This window comes from Lampris incognitus, chromosome 1 (assembly GCF_029633865.1).
Source record: "Lampris incognitus isolate fLamInc1 chromosome 1, fLamInc1.hap2, whole genome shotgun sequence".
In the NCBI taxonomy this organism is placed as follows: Eukaryota; Metazoa; Chordata; class Actinopteri; order Lampriformes; family Lampridae; genus Lampris; species Lampris incognitus.
This window is the reverse complement of record NC_079211.1, coordinates 111,994,324-112,008,927: the sequence shown is the minus strand read 5'-3', so window position 1 is coordinate 112,008,927 and position 14,604 is coordinate 111,994,324. Positions and strand designations below refer to the sequence as shown.

At 50.9% G+C, this 14,604-nt stretch overlaps 1 protein-coding gene across 2 annotated transcripts; it reads right to left on the bottom strand.

Moving 5' to 3' along the window:
* Positions 1 to 10,484: 10,484 nt before the first annotated feature.
* ccn1l2 (cellular communication network factor 1, like 2) lies at positions 10,485 to 14,104 on the bottom strand. Of its 2 annotated transcripts, none has more exons than XM_056285552.1 (5): positions 13,673 to 14,104; positions 12,975 to 13,188; positions 12,349 to 12,711; positions 12,043 to 12,245; positions 10,485 to 11,946 (listed from the first exon to the last, which is right to left on the bottom strand). In XM_056285552.1, exons 1-5 carry the CDS (start codon positions 13,739 to 13,741, stop codon positions 11,644 to 11,646), a joined length of 1,152 nt encoding a protein of 383 aa, XP_056141527.1. In that variant the 5' UTR covers positions 13,742 to 14,104; the 3' UTR covers positions 10,485 to 11,643. The 2 variants fall into 2 exon arrangements, with proteins under 2 accessions (XP_056141527.1, XP_056141529.1); XM_056285554.1 differs by having other exon boundaries at positions 12,975 to 13,184; positions 13,578 to 13,708.
* Positions 14,105 to 14,604: the final 500 nt, after the last annotated feature.

Sequence of the window (14,604 nt, the reverse complement as noted above, 5' to 3'; positions counted from 1 at the left end):
TTGTGTCCTGATGAACTGATTCAACCTTCTGTGATGCTTATGTGAAAAGTTGCAACATGATTTAATGCCTATCATTGCACCCTCAGACATGGTCTTGTTCTGCACCCGAGCTCTCATGTGTGGGGTTCGCATGTTCTTGTGGGTTTTGTTCAGGTGCTTGTTATGTCTGCACACATCGACAGTGCTGCATTTGATTTGGTGCTGTTCTATTGTGCTGGGATCGATTGGTGATGCCTGCGGGCTCTGGGTTGTTTGATCGGGTCTGCCTTTGATGCTGTGTCAGTCTAAATAAAGAATGCCACGGAGAGGTTGTGTCGAGCGACAGCGCTGTGTCCTGACGTGATTTAAAAATACAATATTGGCGACGAGGATGGCTGATATCTCTCTCCCACCACCTGCCCCCTTCCTGGCATTACCTGGCGAGCCTCCGGTACCATGGACTCGCTGGCTACATAGCTTTGAAAATTACATCATCGCCTCAGGGCTCGACGACGTGAGCCAGGCTAGGAAGACGGCTCTGTTGCTACACTGCTTGGGAGCAGAGGGTCATCGTGTGCTCGGGACTCTGGGGAACGTCACAAGCTTTGCCGAAGCTGTGGGACTTATGAGCACCCATTTCTCTGCTCCACAGAGTGCCCTCCTTCGGCGATTTATATTCCGTCAGCGACACCAACTGCCTGGTGAGTCTGTGCGGCAGTACGTAGCTAATTTGCGAGGGCTAGCTAGCTCATGCAAGTTTGGCGCGCTTCAGGACGAGATGGTTCGCGACCAGCTAATCGAACACACCAACAACGCAAAGGTGCGTTAGACTCTCCTGCTGGAAAAAGACGATCTGCTGCTGTCCAGAGCAATTACCATCGCACTACAGGTTGAGGGAGCAGCTGAGTGTGCTGCTATGCTAAATACACAGCAAGTGGCCACCTCCAGTCAAGCTGCCAACGACTCCTCCCTCTACTCACGGCTGCCCCTCGGGACGCAACCCAACCAGAGCGAGGCGGGCGCCGACTCCACTGGGGACGTCTTGCAACTGCAACGACGGCGTTCTCGGCCCCGCCCTCAACAGTCCTGTGGTAAGTGTGGGTCTCGGTCTCATGTTTCAAGGGCTCAGAACTGCCCTGCCCGTGGCCAGACATGCCGTAGCTGCGGTAAGCACAATCACTTTGCCAACGTCTGTCGATCTTCCCCGGCTGGGTCAGAGGGCCACACCCCCCAGTCTTCAACCGCCGTCATTCACAAGGTGAGCTCTGGGCCAGTGTCATTCAAATCATGCACGGTCAACATTAATGATGTGTGCATCCCCCTGCTGTTGGACACCGGTGCAAGTGTGTCTCTCCTGAATGTTGATACCTACAGTCAATTTTTCGGTTCACTGCCACTGTCCGCACCCTCAGCTGTCCTCTGTGGGTATGGTGACTCCAAAATCGATCTGGTTGGCTCTCTCCAAGTGACTGTCCGCTATGGAACCAAGCTGGTGCCCAATGCAGTTTTTCATGTGGCACGCCGTGGGGCCAACCTGATGGGCCTGGACCTGTTCTCCGCTCTGGGGTTCTCCCTCTTAGACACAAGGGGGGCAGCAATCCTGACTGTCGCCACACCTTGGCAGCAGAAGTGGCCATCGCTGTTTATGGGGCTGGGCTGCCTCTCCGCCTTCACCCATCAACCTCTCCTCAACCCTGCTGTGAAATCTGTCATCCAACCACTGCGCCGCATCCCGTTGGCTCTCCGTGATGGGGTCTCCGCCGAGCTGCAACAACTGCTGGAAGCTGGCATCATTGAACCGGTGGACGCGTCACCTTGGGTCTCAAACCTCGTGGTGGCTAAGAAGAAGTCGGGGGGCTTGCGTGTCTGCGTCGATCTACGTGCAGTAAATAAGGCAGTGGTCCCTGATAAGTATCCACTGCCCACCTCAGAAGAACTCACTGCTCAGTTCTATGGCTCTGAGGTGTTCTCCAAGCTCGACCTCAGACAGGGGTACTTACAGGTGCCCCTCCACCCCAGCAGCCAAAACCTCACAGCCTTTGTGACACATGCAGGAGTGTTTCGCTACACCAGGATGCCTTTCGGTCTCAGCTCCGCCCCTAGCTGCTTCCAGAAAATCATGGTCTCCGTGCTGGCTGGCGTACTGGGCGTGGCCATTTATCTGGACGATATAGTGGTACACGGGCCCACCAGTGAGATCCACGACAAGCGCCTTAACATGGTCTTCGCAGCCCTGTCCAAGCACAAGCTAACTCTCAATGCTGAGAAATGTGTCCTCTCTGTGCCAGCCATCGACTTCGTGGGGTTCCGGCTGTCAGCGAGCGGTGTAACTCCACTACAATCCAACGTGGACGCCATTCAGGCCATCCCTGAGCCCAGCTCGGCCGCCCAGGTCGCCTCCTTCCTGGGTATGACAAGTTACTACCTGAGGTTTCTTCCCCAGTACTCTGCGACCACAGCCCCCCTGCGCCAGCTGCTGCGTAAGGACGAGCCATGGGTGTGGTCAAAGGCATGCAGTGACGCTGTGCGTGATCTCAAGACTCAACTGACTTCACCACCAGTGTTGGCTCACTTCGACATCTCCAGCTCCACCTTTGTGACCTGTGACGCATCAGCCACAGCGATAGGGGCTGTGCTGTCTCAAACCCAGAACGGTGTGGAGAAGCCCATTGCCTTCGCCTCCCGTGCCCTCAACCTGACCGAGCAGCGGTACTCCGTGGGTGAGCGTGAGGGGTTAGCCTGTATCTGGGCTTGTGAAAGGTGGCACCTCTACCTCTATGGCCGCTCCTTCACCCTCAGGACAGATCACCAGGCCCTGACAGCGCTGCTGTCCACATCTGGGACAGGCCACAAACCCCTGAGGCTGCACCGCTGGTCTGACCGCCTCCGCCAGTACAGCTTCAGCCTGCAGTTCACCCCAGGCAGAGACAATGTTGTCGCCGACCTGCTCTCTCGCTCTGTCTCCACCCCAGCTCCACAGACGGACACTGACTGTGTGGAAAAGGACATTGTCCAAATGCTACACACACCCCTCCAGGCCACTGTCTCTCTGCAGGAGCTGAGGGCAGCCTCCGAACAGGACCCTGTCCTCTCCCAGCTCCGCACCTACATCCAGAACGACTGGCCTCACAAGGTCCCAGAGGAGCTGGCTGCGTTCGCCCGAGTCAGACAGGAGCTCTCCTGCTGGAACGACACCTGCGTGGCACGTGGGTTTTGCACAGTGGTCCCAGCTGCTCTCCGTGCACGTGTTTTGAATACGGCGCATGAAGGCCACCTGGGCATTGTGAAACTGAAACAGTGCTGCCGAGACCTGGTGTGGTGGCCGGGGATAGACAGAGATATTGAGGCTCTGGTGAAGGACTGTTCTGCCTGCCTTGTGAGTGGCAAGACTGGCCACCAGGCTCCCCCACCCCTGCAACCTCTCGCCTGGCCCTCTCAGCCCTGGGAACACCTGCAGTTGGACATTTGTGGTGAGATCCATGGAGTTCCCCACCACCAACGCTTCATGGTGGTCGCCTACGATCTACACTCAAAATGGCCTGAACTCACCACTTCCGGCACTGTGACCTCACAGATCATCATCGACTTCCTGGACTCTCTTTTCTCTCGCTGGGGCCTCCCAAAGGCCATCACCACTGACAACGGCCCTCAGCTGGTCTCTGCTGAGTTCACTGCTTATCTCGAAAGCAAGGGCATCCGTCATATACGCACTGCGTACTACCATCCCCAGGCCAATGGCGGCGTTGAACGTTTTCACCAGTCACTGAAGAACGGCCTCAGAGCACACATGGCCCAAGGGTGCTCTTTCACGCAGGCCATCCGTCACACTCTGCTGCACTATCGGGCCACACAGCACTCGACCACAGGCGTCTCCCCAGCCTCTCTCATGCTAGGCCGGGAACTGTGCATGCCCCTTGACAGGCTCCGCCCCTCCACACCTCAGGCACCTCCCTCTGGGGTCAGAGCCTCAGTCACTCGTCAGCAGACGCGGATGAAGCAACGGTTTGACCAGTCAAAACGAACCAGGGTGCCAGACATCAATGTGTCAGACTGGGTCAGGGTCCGCAGGCCCCACAGGGACAATAAAATGGCTTCATACTGGTCCTCTCCTCTCCAAGTCACCCGTCAGCTGGGCCCAGCCACTTACCTCCTCAGCGATGGCACTCGGTGGCACTCCAGTCGTCTACGGAAGGTGTCAGCTCCGCCACACACAGCTGGTGACACAACCATAGCCATTCCCTCAGCATGGCGAGACGCCCCGGGGCTTCATGCAGCTCCTACACGGGCCCCAGACATTTCTGGGCCTCAGCTTCCCCTGCCATCTCCCTCCCCACCTCGGCCTGCCCAGCCTCAGGCCGCCCCGCGACCTGTTCGCACACGTTTACGCCCTGGCCACCTAGAGGACTTTGTGTCAACCTTTCATGTTTGAAATCCTGCCGGGGGGGGGGGGGATGTTATGTCTGCACACATCGACAGTGCTGCATTTGATTTGGTGCTGTTCTATTGTGCTGGGATCGATTGGTGATGCCTGCGGGCTCTGGGTTGTTTGATCGGGTCTCCCTTTGATGCTGTGTCAGTCTAAATAAAGAATGCCACGGAGAGGTTGTGTCGAGCGACAGCGCTGTGTCCTGACGTGATTTAAAAATACAATAGTGCTACCGTTTCCTCCCACAGCGCAAAGACGTAGTCCGTGACTCTAAATCGTCCATTGCTAAAGTTTTTGTTTTTCATGAACTGGCAACTCATGTGATGGCCTGGCGGCCTGTCCAGGGTGTCTCCCCGCCTGCTGCCGGGATGGGCTCCAGCATCCCCGCCACCCTGAGGGCAGGATAAGTGGTTTGGATAATGGATGGATGGCAACTCGTGTTCAGCGTTTCCTTCCTTCAACCAAGTGCATGCTGCCATGAGCTCCAGCCACTCTTGGCTGTGACTTTGACATGCAAGAGTTAGCCCTCAATAAATAGTGAAGCAGAGCAAAATTTAAAAAACAACAACTGTAAAAACATTGTCCTTGGTGGAAATTGTGCCATATGTTCATCGATACATTTCACTTACCAGTTTAGGCACGATACATATGTCACCCAAGACGAATGTGCTTTGTCTTTACATTTTCTATTCTTTTGTAGCAGGGGAATCGCACACATCTAATTCTGCATGAGGCACAAACCAGGAAGAAGAGCCAAGGCCCCGGTGGTCTCGCCTTGGCCGTGGTCTTACTGCAGATGGAGGAAGTGAGGGGGACTACATTTGATCTCGATATAATGACAGGCAGTTCTACAGTGGGTGCAAGGCATGAAAGAGAGACAGTCAATAAAAATGCAAACAATGTCGGCTGAAATTCACTTAAACAGTAAGCCGTGAACACCGGGGTGGGCAGGACTCTGGTGGAGAGCAGTTAACAGCACATAAATCTAGATCTAGGGGGGAAAAATCTAGGGGTTTGAGTTGCATCTTTGAGTCCCAATAACGTCAACCAAGCTTTAACATTACAATGTTCATATGGTTTACCAGTTGACGCTGGTCTGCTCTGAATATCGGCCAGCATGGGGGCGAGTCAGGGCCAGTGTGCTGATTTAGGCAGGCACCCTGCTCTGCAGCTGGGTCACATGGAAGATACACTGGATGAGACAAATTCACATGCAGGTTGCCATACAAATGTACAGTACACAAACAAAATGATTACGCTGACAGTTGTAATAACAGGTTTTTACAGGTTTTTATTTATTTCATTTTATTTATTTATATTTACATATTATACAGCATATATTATTTGTATATTTATTTATTTGCTTGCTTATTTTATCGTTGTAATAACAGGTATTTATTCATTCATTCTTACTATTTGTTTTTATTTTATTTATTTTCTATTTATTTTATTTATTTATATGTTTATATATTTATTTCTATTTTACTTTATCTATTTTTATTTATTTATATATTACTTATTTATTTCTGTTTTATTTATTTTTATTCATTAATCTTATTTTGTTATGTATTTATCATTTTAGTTTTCTCCTTGAGCGTCCAGTGCCAGACTCTATCAGCGCTTCCTCAGGCCTTGTTTCCCACGCCAGGTCCGCATGCGGACACGTCATGTGTTATTACCAACACATGTTGTGTTGTGAGGACACCGTTTGGGCGGTAGATGTGTTGGGGTTGGGGCACATCCTTTTATGAAGAGCGCACACTTCCTATGCAGCCGCCGCAGAGTTACACACGCCAGGCCTCCCTCCGGTCGCCAGGCTCTGAGGCCTGCTGCTTTCCCACACACTTCCTGTTCCTCTGTCAAGGCCGCGCTGAAAGTCGCAGCTCTCCGCGAGGCCGGACGAAAACTGTAACTTCCGGTCCGTGTTCCTCTGCCAGTACACAGTATAGCGCTCTGCAGCGCCACCGTGTGGCGGGTAGCAGAAACACATTTCATCACTGTGGTGTGCGGGGGTGCTACACATGACGCTCCTCTTGGTCTTTCTTATAAGTAGATTCTTTTAAGAAACCCTTTAAGTCTTGGAGCTTGATGACAAATTCACATGATGACCAACCTGGCTGTCTGTTACTGGGCCGTAGCTGTCAAACCTTTAAAAGCAGCAGGTCTATGACTGCAAAGTAGCAGCTTCAGATACCTGATAGTAAAATCAAGGCCTTGAGGTGTGGACTCGAGTCACATGGGACTCAAGTCACAAATCTGATGACCTTAGACTTGACCAAATGGAAAAATGCTTGCAAACTGACTTTGACTTTAACACCATTGACCCATGACTTCACTCAGACTTGGGCCTTTTGACCTGAAAGACTTGATAACCTTCTCCAAGCCCGAAGATAAAATGCTTTTAAAAAGGGTGCAGCCAATCAGCTCTTCATCTCCATAATTACAGATCCACTTTGAAGCAAGCAGTAATAAATGCATATTTTAAAAAGCATCCATCTATCCATCCATTGTCCTAACCGCTTGTCCTGCTCTCAGGGTCGCGGGAATGCTGGAGCCTATTCCAGCAGTGTTTGGGTGGCAGGCGGGGAGACACCCTGGACAGGCCGCGTATCGTTTTGAAATTGTTCTGACTCAAGCGGATGGCAGAGTCCACACCACAACTATGATGACAGCGTAAACTGAGTATATCAACCCTCACTCTGCTGTTGAAACGGCTTTAAACCTGATAAAGAACGCTTAATGACTTAAGACTTGAAACAAAGTTTGGGTTTTGGGACTTGAGTGCCGAGACTCGAGACTTGCTTGTGACTTGGAAAACAGTGACTTGCTCTAATATTGGACTACACAACCAAAACTGACTTGGCTTGACTTGACCTCTGGCACTTAGTAGACGTCCATCGAAGCGCAGCGGCCAACAACACTACATGGTAGTGGGGATGTTGGGCAGCTCCTGGCTGTGAGTTATTGTGAATAAATAAGCCTAGAGTCGAATGTAGCTTAAAAAGAGCTTGAAAGTCTCTTGGTAAACAAAGACTGAAAACAAATGAGGGGGAACTCACCTCATCTTAAACCTGCACCTGCAACCAGCGGACGCTTTGTGGCTGTAGGCTGAATGTGTGCCAGAAGGCCTCGATCATAACTCAGGCAAGTGAAACAGAACTGTAAAGCCCCTGATATATCTGCACCTCCTGCTCTCATTTTGCCAGTGGCTTTCACTGACATTCCTGGAGGCGTCTTACACAGACGGGTGTCACACGTTGTCACGGGACACCGGCTTCAGCGTACAATAACTCTGGAGGAATCACTCGCCCTTAATTTACACCACAACAGCCCAAACAGACAAACACCGTCACTTCGGGTAAAGCCCAGCAGTTTTGGGTCAGATGAGAACCAGTGGCGCCTTCGGTGACGACGATGGCAGGCCGTAGGGACGTCTCCATGGAGAAGATGGCATGTCGTGTGTGCTTTTGGCTCTCGTCCGTCAGTCGGCAGGGGGAAAGAATTCAGTCACGTTGAAAGGGGCACGCAAGGATTTGTACTAGTATTTGTCCTGTGGCCAGTTTTATTTACAACATAAATCTCAATTTGCCCTTCGCTCCAAACTACGCTAACCTCTTACCCATACCCGTCCAAGAGGCCTTAAACGTATTTCACACCTGGGTGCAACATTACGCGGAAATAAGACCTGGAATTTATTTTACCATGTTTGAGGTACCAAACCGATCACATCAATACAACCAATGCACTGATGCAACGCAGTGATTGTGGAAACTTTCTGGCTCTCGTGTGTTGTCTGTATGTGGCAAAATCCACCGCCATTATGGCCCTCGATGCAAATCACTAGCCAGCAAGAGCTGAATTAAATGTGATCTCACTGCATTTCGCTTGAACCCTGATGTCTTTACATCCCCTCCAACTGTAAATGAAGAGTGGGGAGTGGGCTCAGATGAAGCCCGGCTCAGTCGTTCTTCCTGGGACATCTCTAGTATTTCCGTCTCAACTCCACAAGTAGCGCTAGGCTGAGAGGAGTGGGGGCCAAGGGCGAGGGTGAGGAATTTAAGAGTCACTCGTAATGTTTGTGCTCCAGAGACGGCCTGCGTCGTCGTGTACGGCCACGAGGAGGACGTCAGCCTGCAGCTATGGCTCCTCAGCCTGGAGGACGTGGCTCTGGGTGAGCCATGCCGGCCCCTGGTTGGCATAGCTGAGGTGGAAGACGGAGTTTGGACGTAGAGACGTTTTGGGTGTGTTGGTGGCTCGGGAACAAATTGTAACACCCGAGGCTTTGAATCTGGCTGGACCTGCTGTGTTGCATGTCAGCATAAACCTGTCACGCTTCCCTCAAACCTCTAATTAAAATGCAAGACTTGAGCAAAAAGAAAAAAAATGAGAAAAGCTTTTTAACAAAGGGATGTGCTGAAAAGAGTTGCCCTGTGTATAACCGTTTAAATGCTGGGCTTCCTTCCCAATTAATGAAGCAATTCATGGGGGCAGTAAGTTTTGAGGGTTCACAATGTCAACCGTCTTGCCTTCGACAAGCCACATAATAATAATTAATAATAATGTATAATAATAATAATAAGAAGACAAAGAAGAAGAAGAAGAAGAAGAAGAAGGAGGAGGAGGAGGAGGAGGAGGAGGAGGGTGGTGGTGCAAATTCACGTTTGCAGCAGCCTCACCTAGTACCGTCCATGCAGTGTCTTCGGCCATACCTGCATCTGGATTTGTCTTCGTTTGATGGCCGGGAGAGCTTGGTCTGCTGCATCCTGTGGGCCCAAAGACCACGGCCCTGACTGGAGCTGTGCCCGAAGAGGAAACACCGAGGGCGGTCAGACAGGATGTGGAAGCGCGGCAGGCTGAGCTAACTGCTAGCCCATGCAGACCGGCAGTTCCGACAGTCATCCTGGCTGGCCTTTGATCTCCTGGACAGAGATTTTTTTTTCTTGTTCAAATATATGTGTGTGTTAGATTGGGAAATTGTGTTAGCTTGGATATATGTGTTAGTTTGGATATATGTGTTAGTTTGGATGTGTGCGTTAGTTTGGATGTGTGTGTTAGTTTGGATGTGTGTGTTAGTTTAGATATATGTGTTAGTTTGGATGTGTGTGTTAGTTTGGATGTGTGTGTTAGTTTGGGAAATTGTGTTAGTTTGGATATACGCGTTAGTTTGGATATATGTGTTAGTTTGGATGTGTGTGTTAGTTTGGATGTGTGCGTTAGTTTGGGAAATTGTTTTAGCTTGGATATATGTGTTAGTTTGGATATATGCGTTAGTTTGGATATATGCGTTAATTTGGATGTGTGCGTTAGTTTGGATTTTTGTGTTAGTTTGGATGTATGTGTTAGTTTGGATATATGTGTTAGTTTGGATATATGCGTTAGTTTGGATGTGTGCGTTAGTTTGGATGCGTGCGTTAGTTTGGGAAATTGTGTTAGCTTGGATATATGTGTTAGTTTGGATATATGCGTTAGTTTGGATATATGCGTTAGTTTGGATGTGTGTGTTAGGTTGGATGTGTTTGTTAGTTTGGATATATGTGTTAGTTTGGATGTGTGCGTTAGTTTGGATGTGTGTGTCAGTTTGGATGTGTGTGTTAGATTGGATATATGTGTTAGTTTGGATGTGTTTGTTAGTTTGGATATATGTGTTAGTTTGGATATATGTGTTAGTTTGGATGTGTGTGTTAGTTTGGATATATGTGTTAGTTTGGATATATGTGTTAGTTTGGATGTGTGTGTTAGTTTGGATGTGTGCGTTAGTTTGGATATACGTATGTGGTCTTGTAGTTCTCGTAGTTGTGTTTCTGTCTTTGTGTGTCCCTGCTGTGGGCTGGGAAACGATGTCTTGTTTGACGTGCGCAAGTGCATGAACTGAAACGACAAATGAAGCGCTTCTGATTCTAATGACAGCTGACACTTGGAGCGCCCGAAGCCCAAATCGCCCCCGTGGCGCTACTACCTCACGTCTGATAAGAGTCCACGTGGTCGCACCGGAAGACTTAGGAGGGGTGACAGACTGACAGTAAGTCTGTGAAACGAGGTGCTGCTAAAATAAAGAGCATTCATGCGTAGCAAAGCTGCCCTGCATTGACAGTAGCGTCTGCAGTTTTATTTTGCTGAGACAGTAATAACATAACAATAACATAATAATAACATAATAATAATAATAATAATAATAATAATAATAATAATGAATCAAAACAACGTGCAGTATGAAATGCAACAAGACGAGCTGGTTATTTTATTTGGTGAAGACAGCGACTGAGAGTCAAAAACAAAGCAATCCACTGAAGGGGCGTCACACCGTCTCTCAAATATCAAGGGTTGAATCTTTCCTCCGTGTGAAAGCACACACCTACACTGTGAGGGATACGGACGGTCACACCCCGAAATACGAGGCAATCTCCAAAATTCACCACTCCACAGCCGAGAGTGAAGTCAAGACAACACACCATGCAGTAATGCAACGTACACACACACACACACACACACACACACACAGTCACAATGACTACCACCACTGATGGCTGACAGACAGCGTGTCCCTCGGTGTGTATTTTCCTCACAGTGTTTCAGTTCACCGGCCTCGCGCTCTCTCTGCGATGACAACGCGCCATCTCTCCGCTATATTAAACGAATAAACCCCCTCGCTTCCTTCCCTTCAGTGTCTGAGGAGACGAGCAGAAGAAACCAATAAATAGAATAAGAGTCAGTAAAAAACAATAACTCCTGCCGACTGTCCAGGGCCTCCGCACACCGAAGTGTGCCGTCCTCGGTGACGTCCTCCCGCAGAAAAGGTAACGGTTTGCCGTTGAATGGAGTGACGCACACACACGCACACACACACACACACACACACACACACACACACACACACACACACACACACACACACACACACACACACACACACACACACACACACACACACACACACACCCGTGTGTGGGTAAACTGATGTCATTGTGGCAGGAAACGTAAAGTGCAAGCGGGTGTATTGCCTGTTTTCTTGTTTTTCTTTAGGTGGGTGGGGGTATGGGGGCGGGGGTATGGGGGGGCGGCAGAGCTTCTTTGTGCTGTAAAGTCTGAGGCATGAATGAGTAGCACCCCCCACCTCCACTGACAGGCAGGGCTGTCCCTGTCACATCAGTGATGGGGGGGGAGGGGTGGAGGTTTGACGGGCGGAGGTGGGTAGAGGGTCCTTTGCCCGCCGCACCGGGTCAAACGCCGCCGGTTGGGCCTCAGCGCCTGAAGGTGTGGATGTCGTTGTAGAGGCTCACCGAGGGGCCGGAGGCCGGCACGCGACTGCGGCAGCTGTTGGTGCAGCTGCAGCGCTGAATCCACATGAGGTCCCGGGCGAAGCTCTCCCCATCCAGGCAGTGAAAGCGCAGGCGGACGGTGCGTGACAGCGAGGGCGTGCAGCAGCGACCGTCGCCGCAGGCGCCGCAGGTACGTGGGCGGTACCGCTGAGCCGTGGAGCAACCGGCGAAGGTGATCCTGATGGATTCCCTGGGGCGAACTGTTCTCTGGCACCTCTTACCCCTCTGAAGAACATAAACAGGGACAGCGTTAAAAAAACACCAACCAAACCTTGTGAAGACCTCCCATCTGGGACCACTACTGAGGGTGTGGTACTGCACCTTGCTGGGTGGAGGACGCTGCAGGTCACACCGCTGGACCTCGCACAGCCTAGTTTCTCTGATCAAATGACAGCCTGGATTGTTATTGGTCACGCGGCTCGAAATGCCCATCCCACATGTGCTGGAACATTGGGTCCAGTTGGTGGTCTGGGGAAAACAGCCGGCGTCCAGCAGCACCTCAGACCTGGGGAGCGACACCGCCTCTGGTGGGAGGGAAAGCACAAAAAAAACAAATTGTTGAGGCTCCATCAACAGATCGCAGAGCCAGGGGGGGGGGGTCGTATGGGAGACAGACTTGACCCTCACCTCTGAAGCTGACCACCGTGCTGGCCTGGGTGCGGGACTGCGTGTGCTGGGTCTGCAGCTTGGTGCTGATGTGGTTGGGGAGGAGCTGTGCGTGCGGTATGGACGCGGGCGTAGGCTCTCCCGGCTCCTCGCTGATGCGGTTGTCGTCGTCGCACACCCACACCTCGCAGCAGTGACCCTGGGGCCTGGCCAGGCGGGGCCGGGAGCAGTGCCAGTCAGGCAGGGGCACCTGGTGGGGGCAGAGGGGCATACAGCCGATCACCCCATCGATGCAACTGCACTGGTGCTGGCAGCTGAGCTGGAAGTCCTCGCCGTGCTGGTACACGTGTCCACCAAACTCACAGGGTAAGCCCTGGGCTTTGGCTGTCACCCCCCCCCCACACACACACACACACACACACACACATGCACACACACACATATACAAAAGGACAGAAACAAACTGTGGACTTAAACTTAAAATCCATAGTAAACAGGATGTACAACATCTGAAAAACTGAACCCACAATGAAATTAACACACAAGTATTAATGAAACGTAACTCGGGGTGGGGGTGGGAGGATTCTTTTAGGAGGACTGATGTCCACATCAGGATATCAAAAAATAGGATGCTGTGTGGCTCTCACCTCGACACAGGCCTCTCAGAGGATCTCCTCCGGCCCCTAGATGGCAGTGTAGCCCCTTTATGTAGTCGCAGGGCTCGCCGTCGCTGCAGTCCTGGTTGAACTGCTTGGCACACACCTTGCAGCAGCCACACTTGTGTGTCACCAGGCTGACCCCAGGTGGGCACGCCGGGGAGGAGGAGGTGCAGGGACACTCAGCCGGGCAGTCTCGCTCTGCCTGGGGAGGAAGGTTCCAGATGAGGCCGCGATCTGAGTTATCATGCAAGACATCTCTAACAAGTTCTGATGTGGCTCCATTTGAAACCTTTTTTTGTTTTTATTTAATGCAATACTGGAATAAAGCCAAACATACCATATGTTGCAACATGATAAGTTAAATGCAACATTATGGGTTAAATGCAACATATAATCCATAATGTTGCATTTAACCCATTGTGTTGCATTGGGTTAAATGCAACATTATGGGTTACATGCAACATTTAATCCATAATGTTGCATTTAACCCAATGCAACACAATGGGTTAAATGCAACATTATGGGTTAAATGCAACATATACCCATATGTGTACTAGTTATAATAAAATGATGCTGATTTTCACATTTCACTTGCCATTTTGCTAAAACAGTCGACAGGGCATGCACGAGAGCAGGATGATGGAAAACAGCGTCAGTGCAGGAGGGCACCCATCATAGCAACTCACCATCGCCGCTGCACACAGGAGCATGAACAGGGTGGACACTATCTGCCACAAGCCGGTGAGGTAAAACATCCCCTACGAAAATGGACTATGATAGATAGACAGAAAGGGCTAAAAAGGTCAAAATCATCGACGAGCTCGGGGACTGGACGAGGAAGGAGGCGTGGGGGGCCCTTCGAGACGCTGCACCCAGCATCCAGTCTCCTCTGTCAGTCGTGGGATGAAGAGGTATTCACACTCGGTGTTTTCCGCGTAACCCAGAGGCACACCAGTCTGGTCTCCTTTGCTCTCGCTCGCTCTCTCTCTCTCTCTCTCTCTCTCTCTCTCTCTCTCTCTCTCTCTCTCTCTCTCTCTCTCTCTCTCTCTCTCTCTCTCTCTCTCTCTCTCTCTCTCTCTCTCTCGGTGTGCGGGAGTGAGTGCAGGTCAGCACAGCTCCACGGCGCTGCACAGAAAGGTTCCCCTCTCCTGACAGCGGCCTGTACTTATAGACACACATGGTCCGCCCCCCCCACCCCTCCACCCCTCCACCAGTTACACCATCAGCTCTCTCCTTAAGAGGGCAGGGAAGTGTGCGGGACGTTTGCTGGTGTGAAGTACAGACTCCTGTGAGAAACAAAACTAAAATAACAGCACAATCCCTCGAGCGTTGTGACGGAGAATTGTTACGGCGGGGCGTGAAGCAGATCCCAAAATGCACCATTCTCACCCAGTCCACAGTCCTCAGTGTGTCAGGTCTTTTACGGTGGTAATGAATGGACCGGAATATTCCTGAATCCTCATCATAGGAAAATAATGTTTTTAGATCAGCGCAGCAGAATCTAAGTGCGGGGTACGAGGTAGAGACTGGTGCTGGGATCTCACGGGCTTTGGACCGTCCATGTCTCAGGCAAAGACAGGGTAGCTCACATTAAACAGATGTTTTCAAAAGACAGAGA

Coding starts and splice junctions, on each gene's coding strand:
- ccn1l2 (XM_056285552.1), bottom strand. CDS start 13,741: ATGTTTTACCTCACCGGCTTGTGGCAGATAGTGTCCACCCTGTTCATG. Junction 13,189..13,672: donor TCCTGTGTGCAGCGGCGATG/GTGAGTTGCTAT, acceptor CTTCCTCCCCAG/GCAGAGCGAGACTGCCCGGC. Junction 12,712..12,974: donor TCTGAGAGGCCTGTGTCGAG/GTGAGAGCCACA, acceptor GGGGGGTGACAG/CCAAAGCCCAGGGCTTACCC.